At 45.5% G+C, this 15,437-nt stretch overlaps 2 protein-coding genes across 8 annotated transcripts in view; one reads left to right on the top strand and one right to left on the bottom strand.

Annotated features, from left to right (window-relative positions):
- Positions 1 to 6,448, top strand: part of SLC7A6 (solute carrier family 7 member 6) — a 37,180-nt gene extending 30,732 nt beyond the window's left edge. For 6 of the 7 annotated variants that reach the window (XM_081217775.1, XM_081217777.1, XM_081217776.1 and 3 more), the window contains 3 exons: positions 2,230 to 2,379; positions 2,570 to 2,753; positions 3,168 to 6,448. In XM_081217775.1, coding sequence (XP_081073901.1) covers positions 2,230 to 2,379; positions 2,570 to 2,753; positions 3,168 to 3,262 — 429 coding nt within the window. In that variant the 3' untranslated portion in view covers positions 3,263 to 6,448. The remainder of the gene's footprint in view (positions 1 to 2,229; positions 2,380 to 2,569; positions 2,754 to 3,167) is intronic. The other variant, XR_014013879.1, reaches the window with a different exon arrangement.
- Positions 6,449 to 6,595: 147 nt separating this feature from the next.
- SLC7A6OS (solute carrier family 7 member 6 opposite strand) lies at positions 6,596 to 15,437 on the bottom strand. The gene is made up of 5 exons (XM_081217793.1): positions 15,210 to 15,437; positions 14,796 to 15,071; positions 9,420 to 9,623; positions 8,083 to 8,203; positions 6,596 to 7,331 (listed from the first exon to the last, which is right to left on the bottom strand). Exons 1-5 carry the CDS (start codon positions 15,402 to 15,404, stop codon positions 7,204 to 7,206), a joined length of 924 nt encoding a protein of 307 aa, XP_081073919.1. The 5' UTR covers positions 15,405 to 15,437; the 3' UTR covers positions 6,596 to 7,203.

The following is a 15,437-nucleotide window of genomic DNA, read 5'->3' as shown; positions in this document are numbered from 1 at the left end:
CCTCTCAATATATTGATTGGGATAGCACTGAACTTATAAATTTAGGGCAATCTGACATCGTGTCTTGTAAATTAATCACCTTCCACCCCACTTTTCGCCTCTTACTATAGGGTCTCTTTTCTCTCTCTAGAATGGGCTCTTCTTATTTTAAATCCTTTGTTGATAATTTGGGTGAAAAGACAGGTAGGGGGAACTCCATATTCTTGAAGTTAAAGCAAATCTATTTTATTTATTTATTTTTAAATTTTATTTATTTTTTTATACAACAGATTCTTATTAGTCATCATTTTATCCACATCAGTGTATACATGTCAATCCCAATCTCCCAATTCACCCCCCCACACCCCCTGCCACTTTCGCCCCCTTGGTGTCCATACGTTTGTTCTCTACATCTGTGTCTCTGTTTCTGCCCTGAAAACCAGTTCATCTGTACCATTTTTCTAGGTTCCACATATATGTGTTAATATATGATATTTGTTTTTCTCTTTCTGACTTACTTCACTCTGTATGACAGTCTCTAGATCCATCCACGTCTCTACAAATGATCCAATTTCATTCCTTTTTATGGCTGAGTAATATTCCATTGTATATATGTACCACATCTTCTTTATCCATTCGTCTGTCGATGGACATTTAGGCTGCTTCCATAAATAGTGCTGCAGTGAACATTGGGGTGCATGTGTCTTTTTGAATTATGGTTTTCTCTGGCTATATGCCCAGTAGTGGGATTCCTGGGTCATATGGTAATTCTATTTTTAGTTTTTTAAGGAACCTCCATACTCTTCTTCATAGCGGCTGTATCAATTGACATTCCCACCAACAGTGCAAGAGGGTTCCCTTTTCTCCACACCCTCTCCAGCATTTGTTGCTTGTAGATTTTCTGATGATGCCCATTCTAACTGGTGTGAGGTGATACCTCATTGTAGTTTTGATTTGCATTTCTCTAATAATTAGTGATGTTGAGCATCTTTTCATGTGCTTCTTGGCCATCTGTATGTCTTTGGAGAAATGTCTATTTAGGTCTTCTGCCCATTTTTGGATTGGGTTGTTTGTTTTTTTAATATTGAGCTGCATGAGCTGTTTATATATTTTGGAGATTAATCCTTTGTCCATTGATTCATTTGCAAATATTTTCTCCCATTCTGAGGGTTGTCTTTTTGTCTTGTTTGTAGTTTCCTTTGCTTTGCAAAAGGTTTTAAGTTTCATTAGGTCCCATTTGTTTATTTTTGTTTTTATTTCCATTACTCTAGGAGGTGGATCAAAAAAGATCTTGCTGTGATTTATGTCAGAGTGTTTTTCCTGTGTTTTCCTCTAAGAGTTTTATAGTGTCTGGTCTTTCATTTAGGTCTCTAATTCGTTTTGAGCTTATTTTTGTGTATGGTGTTAGGGAGTGTTCTAATTTCATTCTTTTACATGTAGCTGTCCAGTTTTCCCAGTACCACTTATTGAAGAGACTGTCTTTTCTCCATTGTATATCCGTGCCTCCTTTGTCATAGATTAGTTGACCATAGGTGCGTGGGTTTATCTCTGGGCTTTCTATCCTGTTCCATTGATCTATATTTCTGTTTTTGTGCCAGTACCATATTGTCTTGATTACTATAGCTTTGTAGTATAGTCTGAAGTCAGGGAGTCTGATTCCTCCAGCTTCGTTTTTTTCCCTCAAGACTGCTTTGGCTGTTAAAGCAAATCTAACCTTGTCCCAGGACTCTAGTCCCTGACTCCTGTCTTCTAGAACTCTTTTGTTCCAGAGGACAAACCCTGTCATACTTCTTCCCAGGGGGATGGTTCCATTTTGCTAATCTGCATTTCTAAGGCTCCAAGACAGTGAGATAGTTCTGGAGACATTTCCTCCACTTGTATGCCAGGTAGTTGGGACCCACGTATAACAGTCTCCAGAGGGCACAGTGTGATTCATGTTGAGGTTGGTGCATTGCAGTGAGGAGGGCCTCACTGTCTGCCATCAGAAGGGGAACCGAGTCTGGCTTGTTACTGAAATGCTTACAAAAAGAAGGGAGGCATTGAGTGCAGGAAGGGCCCCCAAAAGAAGGAGAGAAGGCCATTGCGAAGAATGGACCTATCTGATGCCAAGGGATCACTGAAAAGACCTGGAGGTAATCTGGTGAAGCTAAGTCAGCAGTCAGCAGATCTGGTGCTGACTGCTTGACGGTGAGTCTCCTGGGTGGCTTGGTGGTGACAGTGCCCACTTCTCCCCAACCTCTCCCCCTCCAGTGCACCATGACACTCATCTACCTCACTGTGGAGGATGTCTTCCTGCTCATCAACTACTTCAGCTTCAGCTACTGGTTCTTTGTGGGTCTGTCTGTTGCTGGACAGCTCTACCTTCGCTGGAAGGAGCCCGAGCGGCCCCGGCCTCTCAAGGTCAGTGGCTCTAGGCTAGGAGGGGTGGGCCATCTCCCCAAGGTGACTTCTTCCCCATACCCCATTCTCCTGTCCCCTAGTGGCAGACTAGGAGGGGTGGGCCATCTCCCCAAGGTGACTTCTTCCCCATACCCCATTCTCCTGTTCCCCCATCCTGCTTTATCTAATATTTCACCTCCCTTCATTTCAGCTGAGCCTGTTTTTTCCCATCGTGTTCTGCGTATGCTCCTTGTTTCTGGTGGTTGTGCCCCTCTTCAGTGACACCATCAATTCCCTCATTGGCATCGGGATTGCCCTCTCTGGGTTCCCCATCTACTTCCTGGGTGTTTATCTGCCAGAGTCCCGGAGACCACTCTTTATTCGGAATGTCCTTGGTGAGCTTCTCTTTGCCTATCACACACTGGCCTTGTGTGTGTGTGTATACAAAGACGCATGCACAGGTGGGTGTGGTGGCTAACAGCTTCCGCATACTAGTGATATGCTGGAAGCCTGGCCGCCCCTTTTGGTCTTGACATGATCACTTTAATTCCAACTTTAGACTTGTATTTTGGGGTTAAAACACTCCCTCCTGAAAGTTCAGTCCATATAGCAAGACAAGGAGTCATGCATCAGACTCTGGTGGGGCATGGGATGGAGGACAGTGAGGCTTGCTGGGGGTGAGCCTGGTACAGGGTACCCAGGGGACAGGTGGGGAGGGAACCACATGCTTTTAATCAGCCTTGTGGTGTTCAGACTGGGGCTGTGGCTAAATGTCAGTTTGCTAAATTCTATTCTCTATTTTCATTTAGGTGCTATCACCAAAGTCACCCAGAAGCTTTGCTTTTGCGTCCTGACTGAGCTAGATGTAGCTGAAGAGAGACAGGTTGAGAGGAAAACTGAGTAGAGGCCAGAGGTGATATCCCCTGAGGCCTGGAAGGCCGCTACCTGTGGCCACAGCCACCAAAGTCCAGATGACAAGACTGTGTGGACCCAGCTCTCTTATACTCAAGGAGGGCTGTTGGCCCACATTACATAAGGGGGCTCAGGGCTGATGGCCTGCTCAGGTGGTCACTCTCATCGGTAAGCTATGGGTCTCAGGGTATGGGGTCAGCCCGAAGGTAGGGACTTCAGAGGGTGGTGGTGGCGGAGAGCTCGGGGAATAGGGGAATGGTTGCTTAGTTTTGTTCCTGGTGAGTAGGTGCAGCCCTTGCAAACACTTACTTGGTGAGCTGCATTGGGGGAAGAGGGAGTGCTAGGTTAATAGCTGTGGCTGGTGGTTTCTGAATTTATTTGAGGTTTGAACCAGGAGTTTCTACAAAGGGGCTGCTCTATGGGAAGTTTTCCTCTGACCAGGTCCAAGCATCTGACATTAGAGGCCTGAAATGCTACCATTTCTTCCTCTGGCTCAAAATCCTTCCCTGGTGAGAGTTGTATTCTATTATTTATTGATATTATTTAATCCAGGACACCAGTTCTAGCAAAGCATTGGTGTTCATTAATCTACAGGATGCAGTAGGCTGATTGTGTTTAAAAATTCAAAGTATCCCAAAGCAAGTCCCTCTGACTTTAGAGGTGTCTGTGGTGGTGGGTCAGACTGACCACAGATTGTTTTGCTCGGTTTTAGCACAGTCTTCTGTTGAGTCTTACCTGCAGAGGTGAACTTTAGAGATTTTTTTACTCACGTACCAGTTACACTTCAGTATACAGATAGGTCACATGTTACAAGAACCTTGCTCAAGTTCCACAAGGACAGGTGAATAAATTCATGAGTCAGAGGTCTGGTAATACTGCTACTTTGAAAGATAATCCTTTATTTTACTTGAGACCTTAGGTCTTTGTTCTAGTTGACAAAAAGCATATCCCTGGGTTTCTGGTATGAACTCTAAGAGGGCAGAAACTGTCCTAGGATTCAGGTAAATCACTTGAATTCTTTCAGCTGTCAGTGGTTTAGAGAACATCTCCTGGACCCAAAGTGACAAGTAGCTTGTTCCTCTCTGTAAGGGCCGGTATGAGGGGCTGCTGTGCAGACCCATGCAAGCCCATCTTGGTGCTAGAAGTGGTCATTTTTCTGAAAACCTCACACCAGGCTGCATCCTCCTCCTCTTCTGTCCCTGACACCAGGCTTTTTTTACACTGAGCCACTTTGGTGTGGATCATCAGGATAATGCACTCATCTCCTGCCTGCCTCCCCTTGCCTGAGGTCTGGTGGGGCTGCAGTCTCAGGAAAAGCTTGGTACTTTGGAGACTTCTATTTTCTCTCTGTGGAGATCAGTGAAGACTCGAAATAAAGCTGCTTCAACCTCCATCAGCAGATTCATGATCGGAAGCAACTAATTCTGGTGCTCAGGCTGTGCTTTAGCACCCAGGTCTGGCCAAAGGGGTAGGTTTGCCCTAATGGATGTTCCTTCGTGGGCCACATGTTGGATTGGACAACTGTCCTGTGATGCTTCCAGACACTGTCATCCTGGACCCAGAAGAACCTGCTGGCTTGGTATGCCCCATGGGCTTCTTGTCCTTAGGTTGTGAAAATTGGTCAATGATAAAGACGGGAACCATGAGGCAGTCTACCTTTCTGACCATTCTTCTCCACCAAACCGGCCCCAGTTGCAGACAAGGGACTAACCTTGGTCACACTTGCTCAATAAAGGCAATTTAGGGCAGCTCACAGCTGCCTTTGGTTCAGGGCTTGTATGCATCTGTGAGAACATCGGAGTACATTCCTACTGTCATGGGTTGGGGATTTGCCTGACAACAGGGAGCCTTGTGCAAAGGCTGACTTGCCCAGACTGTGTAAACATGACTCTTGTCTGACCCAATCTGGCACCTATCCCAGGGATCCTCTGGAGCTAATTCTTCAAGCAGACTGTACTTGTCTTTGAAGGATCCCTGACCCAGGCTTTAGTCTTCTCTACTGAAGTAAATGACCAGCTGATCTTGGGAACTTGTTGCCTCCCAGCGGCTCCAGGGGGAAGCAAGGCCCTCACACTCCAGGTGCCCTAGTACTTGCTTAGTGAGCCCTGTCACCCTCCTCTCATTACTGGATGGTGACCGCATTCTTCCCCTCTGTGCTGGATACAGACTTCTCCCAGGAAGCCTTCTAAGGGAGGGATGCCAGAGACTCCTTACAGCACTCAAGCTTCCTAGTGGAATTAATTTCTGCAAGGCCTTTGTTGTTTATCTCCTTCAATCCTTCTCCTGGTGTGCTAATCCCTTTTGCAGTGGGTACAGTTTGTGAAGCTGTCAGCCCTTTAATGTTGGCAAACTGTAAATGAGTACAGAAACAGCAGTGAGCACATTATAATGGCAGAGTGGTTTTCATTCCTTTGTTTCTGTGCTTAGAGGAGACTGAGATGACTAGTATTAAGATCTGTAAGTTGCTGCCTGTTATTGCAGCACTGAATTGCACCTTAGTGGATAGTTAGGTTAGGAAACCAAGTCTGTTTGTTGGTTTTATAACTGCAACAGTAGGGCCCGAGTATACACACACATGGAAATTACTCACTTTGGGAGGTTTAACAACTTGTAGACAAGAAGATAAAGATGTACAAAAAATATAAAGTGAAATGGGTGCAGGTAGGATAGAAAAGTAGAGATGCTTATGGAATCTTAGAATTGGCAGGAAGAAGACATTTCCTCATGTATTTATCTTCCCATATGATAATAAGTCTGTGCCACAGGTCAAGAGGGCACACCTTGAATCAAAGTTCCTGTATATTGTTTCCCTAGACCTGTGCAGTCCAGTATGGTAGCTACTAGCTACATGTAGCTAGTTAAGTTAAATAAAATTTAAAAATTCAATTCCTCAGTTGCACTAATCACATTTCAAGTGCTCAACAGCCATATGTGGCTAATGGCTACTACTGCACAGTGCAGATATAGAACCTATTCGTCACTGCAGAATTGCCAACTCAGTCAGAGTTAAGGCATTTGTGGTTTGGAAAGGAATAGGGAAAGAGAGTGTGCTTACAAGAGATACCAGTTTTGGTAAAAAAAATTGGTCCTGTTGACTGTAGTTTGTTTTTGGTGAGTGCTGTGTCTAGTTAAACATTTCTCAATGGAAAGCCAAGTTTAGGATGTACTTTGCTTTTCCTCACTTGCCTTAAGTTCTTAGTGTCTGAAACTTCTCACCAACCCCTCCCCCTCTTTGGTTGGGGGTAAAGGGATCAGGGAGTATGGTGGGAAAGCACATAAGATAGTCAGATTTAAAAAGGTTTTAAAGGAATTACTTGCTCCCCTGTTCAAAGTTAGTTTTTATTAAAGAGATTCATACATACCCTGTTCCTTGGCACCACTGCCAGAGGAAACTAGCAATCTTTACAACCATTATCAGAGTCAGGAAGCAGGGAGGTAGAGATAGCTTTTAACTAAAACCCCTCATGGCTCAGGCAGATTCTACTTTCTTTCCTAAGGGACCCACTGCAACCCTTGTAGAGTCCCTCTATCAAAAGAAACAGCCTTTTACTGGAGGCAGGTGGCCTGGGAAAGCCCAGTCTTAGTGCTGACAAAACGGGAGACTCTCTTCCCCTTAATTGGCTTTGGCATAGGATGAGAATGGGAATGCAGGTAAAATGTCTGGGCCAGGAAGCTTCACTTTCGCAGCATCTCCCCTGCCCCCAGACTCTAAGGTCAGTTTTGACTGAGACAAAGGGGGGCCCTACAGATAGTAGAAAAGACGGACTCCCTTAGTGCAAGTTTTCACCATGGTGGAATGGTGCTGTTGGATATGCTTTTTCCTTCCACGTATTAAGCTAGGAAACCCGAGAGGATGTTAACTAGTGTGGCTGACACTGCAGTCACAGAACCCTCAGGGGCTTGTGGTAGAACCTCATGGATATCACAGGATCATCAGTCTGAATCCAGGTCATGGGGGCTGTCATAGCCAAACTCCTTCTGCACATCCAAAGGGTATTTGCTCCACATCTGTGGTCCTCTGTTGTCTCCTTCTTCACTGAGGCTGTTGTAATCATCAGAGACTAGAATGAGATAACAGGAATGGGCTCTAATTGTATGGTTTTCTATATGACCACAAAAGCCCCTTCCCTTCTCAAAAAAGTCTGTTTTGTTTCCTATTATAAAATACTTGCTCAATAAAAAAAATTTAGAATATAGAACAATTTTTTAAAAAGCAATAAAATTCTTACCATGTAAACCAAGTCCTTTAACATTGGAGTGCTTTGCCATTTTCCCCTCATTTCCCCTCATTTCCCCTTGTTATAGTTGTAGTCATATTGCAAATATAATTTTGTTCCTTGCCATTTCCCCAATAGAATATCCCATAGCTTGATTAACTGTTCCTCTATCATCAAACACCAAGAAAGTCAAAGAACTGTGGTGCCAGAGCATCCTTCCTTCCTCTTCCCCCAGGTACCACGTCTGTGTTGTTGCAAAGGTAAATGCAACAATTCTTTGGTTTGTGAAAACCCTGGGCCCACTCCTACTGGCAAACCTCTCCAGCAATCTATTCAAAGTAGGAGGGAAAGGGCCCATCGCTAGGCAATGAAAGAACTAAGGATTTGAATCCAGGCCTAACTGACATTATACCTCCAGCAGCCCCCCTGGGAACACTGGTCCTTGCATGTCCTACAGCTCCACAAGCTTGTGGTCAAGCTGGTGGAGCTCAAAGGGCAGAAAAGGAAAACCAGCTAGGATACACCTGTCAACCTTGCTCACACCTCAGTCCCAGATCCCATCAGTCCCTCCCCAACCAGGGCTGCGACCACCTACCTCTGGAATCTTCATCTCCGTCACTGTTCTCCTCCTCTGGGTACTCGTTGCGCCAATTATTCTCACTGTTCTCATCATCTTCATCTTCATAAATGTCCTCTGGTTGTTGGTCATCATTCACCTGCACATCTCAATAGAAACATGAGTATAAGTCAAAACCTCTAAAGTTATGCTCTGCAGGAAGCTATCAGCAGACCAACTTGGAGAGGTGTCATTTAAGGGTGATGTGTGAAAAAGAGAAAACACAGGTGTTAGTTTGCTAGAGGCTGTAGTAACCTTAGGCTCTGAGAGGGAGACAGTAGCCCTACTCAAGAGTCCAGCTCCAGGAACCACATTTCCTGGTTGGATGATCTGAACTCCACCAGAAGGGAACGCAGCAGGGTGCGGAGGAGAGACAGCTCTGAGCAGGTGATGGCAGTGATCTTCAAACTGCTGAAGGCCAGCCAGGTAGGAGAGGGATTAGATGGATTACAGGTGATGCCAAAGGTTAGCGCCAAAACCCAAGTGTGAAATGCAGAAAGGAGGGGGGCTATGCAGTAGTCCAAGGTGGGTACCTGACTGTGAGACTAGTTATAGTGCAGGTGTGGGATAGGGTGCTTCTCTCATAATAAGAGGATGAGAGGTAGACCTTAACTTTTCTCATTAACAATTTTAGAATTTAATAACGTCAGGATGTTAGCTTTCTTAATCCAAGGTTTTTCATCCTTTAAGATACAATTAAAAAAAAAAAAGCTTTTGTTTCCATAGGTCCCTTACACAAAATGGCTAAGTATTTCCATATAGCCCATGCACATTCTCTCATATACTTTATTCTTTTAAATTTTTACTTATTTATTTTTTAAATTAATTATTATTGGAGTATAGTTGCTTTACTCCTCTCATATACTTTAAATCATCTCTAGATTACTTGTAATACCTAATACATCGCAAATACTATGTAAATAGTTGCCAGTGTGCAGCAAAATCAAATTTTGCCTTTTGTAACTTTCTGGAGTTACCCCCACTGGAATATTTTTGATCTGTGGTTGGTTGAATTTGGGGATGCAGAGCCCACGGAACCTGCAAATTACATAGGGCCAACTGCATAAACAAGACTAGGTTGCAAACCTCGTAAGAGACTCATTAAGAGCAAAAATTATCCATGTAGACTGTCTTTCCCAAAATTCCTGCACTAAACCCAGGTTTCTAAAAGGCATTTAGCATAAATTTTTCCTTTTAAGCAAGGATAAGAAGAACTAAGAACAATGGTGATCAGGAGTAGAACCTAGGGAGGCAAAGCCTGTGACTGGAAAATGAACTGAGGCTACCTCATGCCCCTGCCTCATGGGCCCCCTTACCAACTCCCACTCTTGGCTGTAGGGCTGCACAGAGAGGATGTTCTCAATCCATCCTGGAGTGGCCATGTCCAAATAGTAAATGTCATACACATAGTTGTCCTTCTGTTCCTCCTGGTACCCAACTCTTGGTCCATCTTCAGATACAGTCAACCGCTCACGGATCAACTCTACAGAATTGCAGAGGATCACATCTGGGTCAGATGTCTGTAAAGAGAACAGCAGATGATACATGCATAACTTAAAACATGGATGTCCCAAGAGGAGGAACCTAAGACCTCGGTGAAGGAAGCCTCCCTGCAGTTCTCTATGTTGAATTCAAAATTCTTATCCGCATGGCCTACTAGTCTCTTCTCAGTTTAGTACTTTTTTTAAGATAGAAGCTTACAAGATAGCTTCCTGCTCTTTTGTGCTTGGCTGACATAAGAGAGCACACGGGAAGACTGGCCTGAGGAAGGGGAGAGCCAGCAGAGCTGGCTAGTCTTGCCCCCAGGCTCTGCTTCTACAGGTCTTCTCTGAGCTCCTTTGGTATGATGTTCTCCCCTTGGAGATCCACAGGCCGACAGCAGCACCCCTATGGTTGACCCCCAAATGGGTCTGCATTTTGTGTGGCCTCCTATAGGGGCCTGAGGGCAATTCCTGGACCCTGGTGACTACCACCAGTCATCACCCACCACTTGGCTTGCTCACCCTGACATCCTGCTTTTAATCACAAACAAGGAGTGGCCTCCCCTATAATCCTTTTTCTGATAGTTTGAGATGGATTGCCCCAGAATAGAACTTGCCCAGGTAAGATATGCTCCAGTGGCAAGAGGCTGTGTTGTCTAGGGTAGCACAGGTCACTTTGGAAACCAGAGGGACATGCTGCCAGTCACTCTCGACAGGTTCCTCACTGGAAGCCCTGCATCTCAAACCAGACACCATACAGGGGGAAGCAGGGGATGTCCCATGGCCAGGGCAGATAAAGGGAGACCAATGTTCTCATCATTTACAGCCTACAGGGAATTAATTCTTTCTTGCTCCAAAGTCAAAAGGAACTAGAGATGTCAGTTTTTGTGCAGAATCTTGACCAACCTCAAAGCTGCTCACAAGAAAACTTCTGGTTCCAACACACAAGCCCCGAGCTTTCAGTGCAACAAATTATGCAGCCATTAAAATATTTACAAAAACTAGCAATACAGGGACTTCCCTGGTGGCGCAGTGGTTAAGAATCTGCCTGCCAACGCAGGGGACATGGGTTCAAGCCCTGGTCCGGGAAGATCCCACATGTCATGGAGCAACTAAGCCCGTGCGCCACAACTACTGAGCCTGCAACTCTAAAGCCCGCAATCCACAACTACTGAAGCCCGCGCACCTACAGCCTGTGCTTCGCAACAAGAGAAGCCACTGCAATGGGAAGACCACGCACAGCAACGAAGACCCAACACAACCAAAAATAAATAAATAAATAAATTAAAAAAACAAAACAACAGGGGCTTCCCTGGTAGCTCAGTGGTTAAGAATTCACCTGCCAATGCAGGGGACACGGGTTCGAACCCTGGTCCAGGAAGATCCCACGTGCCGCGGTGCAACTAAGCCCATGCGCCACAACTACTGAGTCTGTGCTCTAGAGCCCGTGTGCCACAACTACTGAAACCCGCATGCCTAGAGCCTGTGCTCTGCAACAAGAGAAGCCACTGTAACGAGAAGTCCGTGCACCGCAACGAAAGTAGCCCCCACTCACCACAACTAGAGAAAGCCCGCGTGCAGCAACGAAGACCCAATGCAGCCAAAAATAAAATTAAAAAAAAAAAAAACTAGCAATACAGAAAAACGCCAGACATAGAATTTTACACTCAAAAGGAAATAAACCAGTTTTACACTCAAAAGGAAATAAACCAATTTTACTCCAGTTATCTTTGGGATGGGGGTAAAATGGGTGCTTCGCCCCTGCCCTTTTACTTTCAATTTTGCTACTATTTTTTTCAAATTTCCTGTAATGAACATATATTATTTTCATTAAAAAATTGTTTTAAAGTCTAGTCTGTGTATGTTTACCTATATTTTCAATTATGCTACATACAGCATTTTCTATTATTAAACATAAATAAGTATTTTCCCATCTTTCCAGTCTTCATGGTTATCAATTTAATGGTCCAAGCAGTTGCACATGTCAATTTCTTAGACATAATTTTTAGCCTCCATACACAACATTGCAATGAATGTGTCAATTCTTGCATTTGAAAAATGGAAATAAAAGTACCTACCTTATATGGTTTTTGTGAGGATAAAATGAGTTAAAGTGGGGGGGAAAGTACCTAACACAGTACTTGACACGTAATTACTTAGTACACCAATAGTTGCTTTTGTTAATACCATAGCTATTTGCTTCTGCTGAATTATCTATCTCCCTAGGATAAATCCTGGGGGTGAAATTACTAAATAAAATGAACTGAACTTTTCCCCTTTAATTTTTCAGATTTGTTGTCAGATATACTTTGTTTAAAACTTAGATCAGGCTTCCCTGGTGGCGCAGGGCTTCCCTGGTGGCGCAGTGGTTGAGAGTCCGCCTGCCGCTGCAGGGGACACGGGTTCGTGCCCCGGTCCGGGAGGATCCCACATGCCGCGGAGCGGCTGGGCCCGTGAGCCACGGCCGCTGAGCCTGCGCGTCCGGAGCCTGTGCTCCGCAACGGGAGAGGCCACAACAGTGAGAGGCCCGCGTACCGCAAAAAAAAAAAAAAAAAACCCCAAAAAAACTTAGATCATGTCGGGACTTCCCTGGTGGCTCAGTAGTTAAGACTCCACGCTCCCAATGCAGGGGGCCTGGGTTCGATCCCTGGTTGGGGAACTAGATCTCACATGTGTGCCGCAACTAAGGAGCCCACCTGCCGCAACTAAGACCCCATGCAACCAAATAAGTAAATAGATAAATAAATAAATAAAATAAAAACTTAAAAAAAAAACAACAACCCAAAACTGAGATCATTTCAATTTAAGAAGAAACCCACTGTAATGTGGCAGAGAAATGCTCTCACTAATTTTAAAATCTCTTTAGAGACTTCCCTGGTGGTACAATGGTTAAGAATCCGCCTGTCAATGCAGGGGACATGGGTCCAAGCCCTGGTCTTGGAAGATCCCACATGCTGCAGAGAGCAACTAAGCCTGTGTGCCACAACTACTGAGCCTGCGCTCTAGAGCTGGTGAGCCACAACTACCTAGAGCCCGTGCTCCACAACAAGAGAAGCCACCGCAATGAGAAGCCCGTGCACCACAAGGAAGAGCAGCCCCTGCTCACCGCAACTAGAGAAAGCCTGCGTGCAGCAACGATGACCCAACGCAGCCAACAACAAAAAAATCTCTTTAGATTTTTGGACAGCTTTAGAATCCAAACAATAAAAATAGTTTTAAAATACTAGGCTCCAATCTATTTTTAGGATGCCTGATATTACTGTAAAGCCCTGCTGTTTTCCCAAAGGCTTGCATCAATTTTAAGCACAACAGTCGTACAATTTTAATCACAGCCTTGCCAGCAGAGCTACTGGCAACCCTTTTCCTGATAGTCTAGTAGGCATAAAACCTGAAGTTTGCTTTCAGTTTAAACTTGTCTACTAGTTTTTCTTATATGATTTAATGAGCTATTTAATTGACTTGATTCCACTGAACATTGGTTTGCTTTTAAAACTGTGTAACTCATGATGCAGTGTGGAATTAGTTTTGGTAAAAGAGGTGGTTATGGACATTATGCCCAAATTGTTATCCAGGTATAATAGGAATGTGATTAAATATCTTTTGCTTGATATATTTTGAATAAAAATTTCATTAAAAAATAAATTTATTTTTTATTTTTGGCTGTGTTGGGTCTTCATTGCTGTGTGTGGGCTTTCTCTAGTTGCGGCGAGTGGGGGCTACTCTTTGTTGCGGTGCGCAGGCTTCTCATTGCGGTGGCTTCTCTTGTTGCAGAGCACAGGCTCTAGGTGTGCAGGCTTCAGTAGTTGCAGCACACGGGCTCAGTAGTTGTGGTGCACAGGCTTAGTTGCTCTGCGGCATTTGGGATCTTCCCGGACCAGGGTTTGAACTTGTGTCCCCAGCATTGAGCACTGGCAGGTGGATTCTTAACCACTGCGCCACCAGGGAAGCCCAAAATTTCATTTTTTGAACTTCAGAAACTTCAAAGGAGATTTGAAAAATGTTTATCAAGAGGGGGCATACCTTAGATTGAGAATTTTCTATTTCTTTGTTCTTATTGCATGTAGTTGACTTTGCTTTTTGGAAGTGAGGTACAAAACTAACTTAGAAAATGTAATTAGTAGAAAGTAACACTGGGGGCTTCCCTGGTGGCACAGTGGTTGAGAATCCACCTGCCAATGCAGGGGAGAGGGGTTCAATCCCTGGTCCAGGAAGATCCCACATGCCGCGGAACAACTAAGCCTGTGCGCCACAACTACTGAGCCTGAGCTCTACACCCCGCGAGCCACAACTACTGAAGCCTGCCCGCCTAGAGCCCGTGCTCTGCAACAAGAGAAGCCACCACAATGAGAAGCCCGCACACCGCAACGAAGAGTAGACCCCACTCGCCTCAACTAGAGAAAGCCCACGCATAGCAATGAAGACCCAACAGAGCCAAAGATAAACTAAAAAAAAAAAAAAAAAAAGAAAAGTAACACTGAATTAAATGTGAGAAGACTTGCATTCTAATCCAAAATCTGCCTCAAACTTGGTATGCTACCCAGGCCTGGTCCTTTAACCTCCCTTTGATGAGTTTTCCCATCTGCTTTATCTTTACGTTGGTCAGAATCCTCCAGTGATTCCCCATCTCTGGGTGAAAGGCAATGTATCCTTGCAACTACCTAGTTGAAAGGGTTTAGCAGGTATCCTCTCCCCAAATTCCTTACTATCTTCCCCCATCCCCCTGGGCTCCATGCACAATGACCTTGCAAACACCAGACAAATTCGGCTTGAAGGTCTTTGCACTTAGAGCTCCTCAGTGTGGAATCCCTCTGCCCAAGATATCCGCAGTGCCTTGCCATTCAAGTCTTTACTCAAAAGTCATTTTCTCAGTGAAAATGACATTGAAATGGGAGCACGCTCCCCCCGCCCCCAATAGCCCATTTCACCATCTGACATTGAATTTGTTTGATGTTTCTCTCCTCTACCTGAATGTTAGGTCCTCACTGCTGTATCCACAGAACCTAAGAACCATGCCTGGCACATAGTGGACGCTGAGTAAATACTTGTTGAATGGATAATCTAACCTGTAAAACATGTCCATCAAGCTGGATGGATCATCCATCTCTAAAGTGAAGCTCTAAAGTGAAGCCATGTGTACCCTCCTTAACTGTGTGCTAACTGCGTACTCTCTGTCCCGAGAACCCCAGAGCTCGACTCCCGGCGTATACTCACTTTGCAGGAGATCGCGGCGGCCTCTGGGTCTCCTTCCTCGTGGACCAGGTCCAACAGCTGGAAGCCTGCGTCCTCGGCGGCTTCTGGGCTTCTCGGCGCGTCCTCGGACCCCAAGCCGCCCGAAGGAATTCCCGAGGATCGGCGGCTAGAGACTACCTTGTAGCGGCCGTTCTGCCGGATCTCCCGAGCCGACGCACGGAGATGACGGCGGATACGCTGCTGGCTGCCCTGGGACGGGCGCAGGGCGGCTCGCACGAGCGGCTGTACTGGCTCCTCCTGCGGGGAGCGGGGAGGGGGGAAAAGGCGAGGGTGTGGGGCGGCATAAGCAGGGGTTCGTGAAATGGTTAGGGAAAATGATGCGCCCCAGCTGCGCCCTAAGATCCCTTTCACACTGGCTCCCTCCCGGCCCTATACCTGGGAGCGCACGGTGGCCACCAACTGGAAGACATTATTTTCTGCTGCTCTCTCCAGATCCTCCGGAGGCGTCTTTTGGGCTCCCGACTCAACTGCGCTGGAGCAGAGGCGTTTACAAGCAAGGACAAGTGCCTCAGCGGGTTCCGCACTGCGTTTCCGCTTCACGCGGAGGACCGCTGTCATACCGACCTCCATTGCAGCTGTCGTGGAGCACTATGGGAATGCGCG

Source organism: Mesoplodon bidens (genome assembly GCF_964165515.1).
Source record: "Mesoplodon bidens genome assembly, chromosome: 18".
In the NCBI taxonomy this organism is placed as follows: Eukaryota; Metazoa; Chordata; class Mammalia; order Artiodactyla; family Ziphiidae; genus Mesoplodon; species Mesoplodon bidens.
The sequence above is the reverse complement of the archived record's forward strand: the minus strand, read 5'-3'. Positions and strand labels throughout refer to the sequence as shown.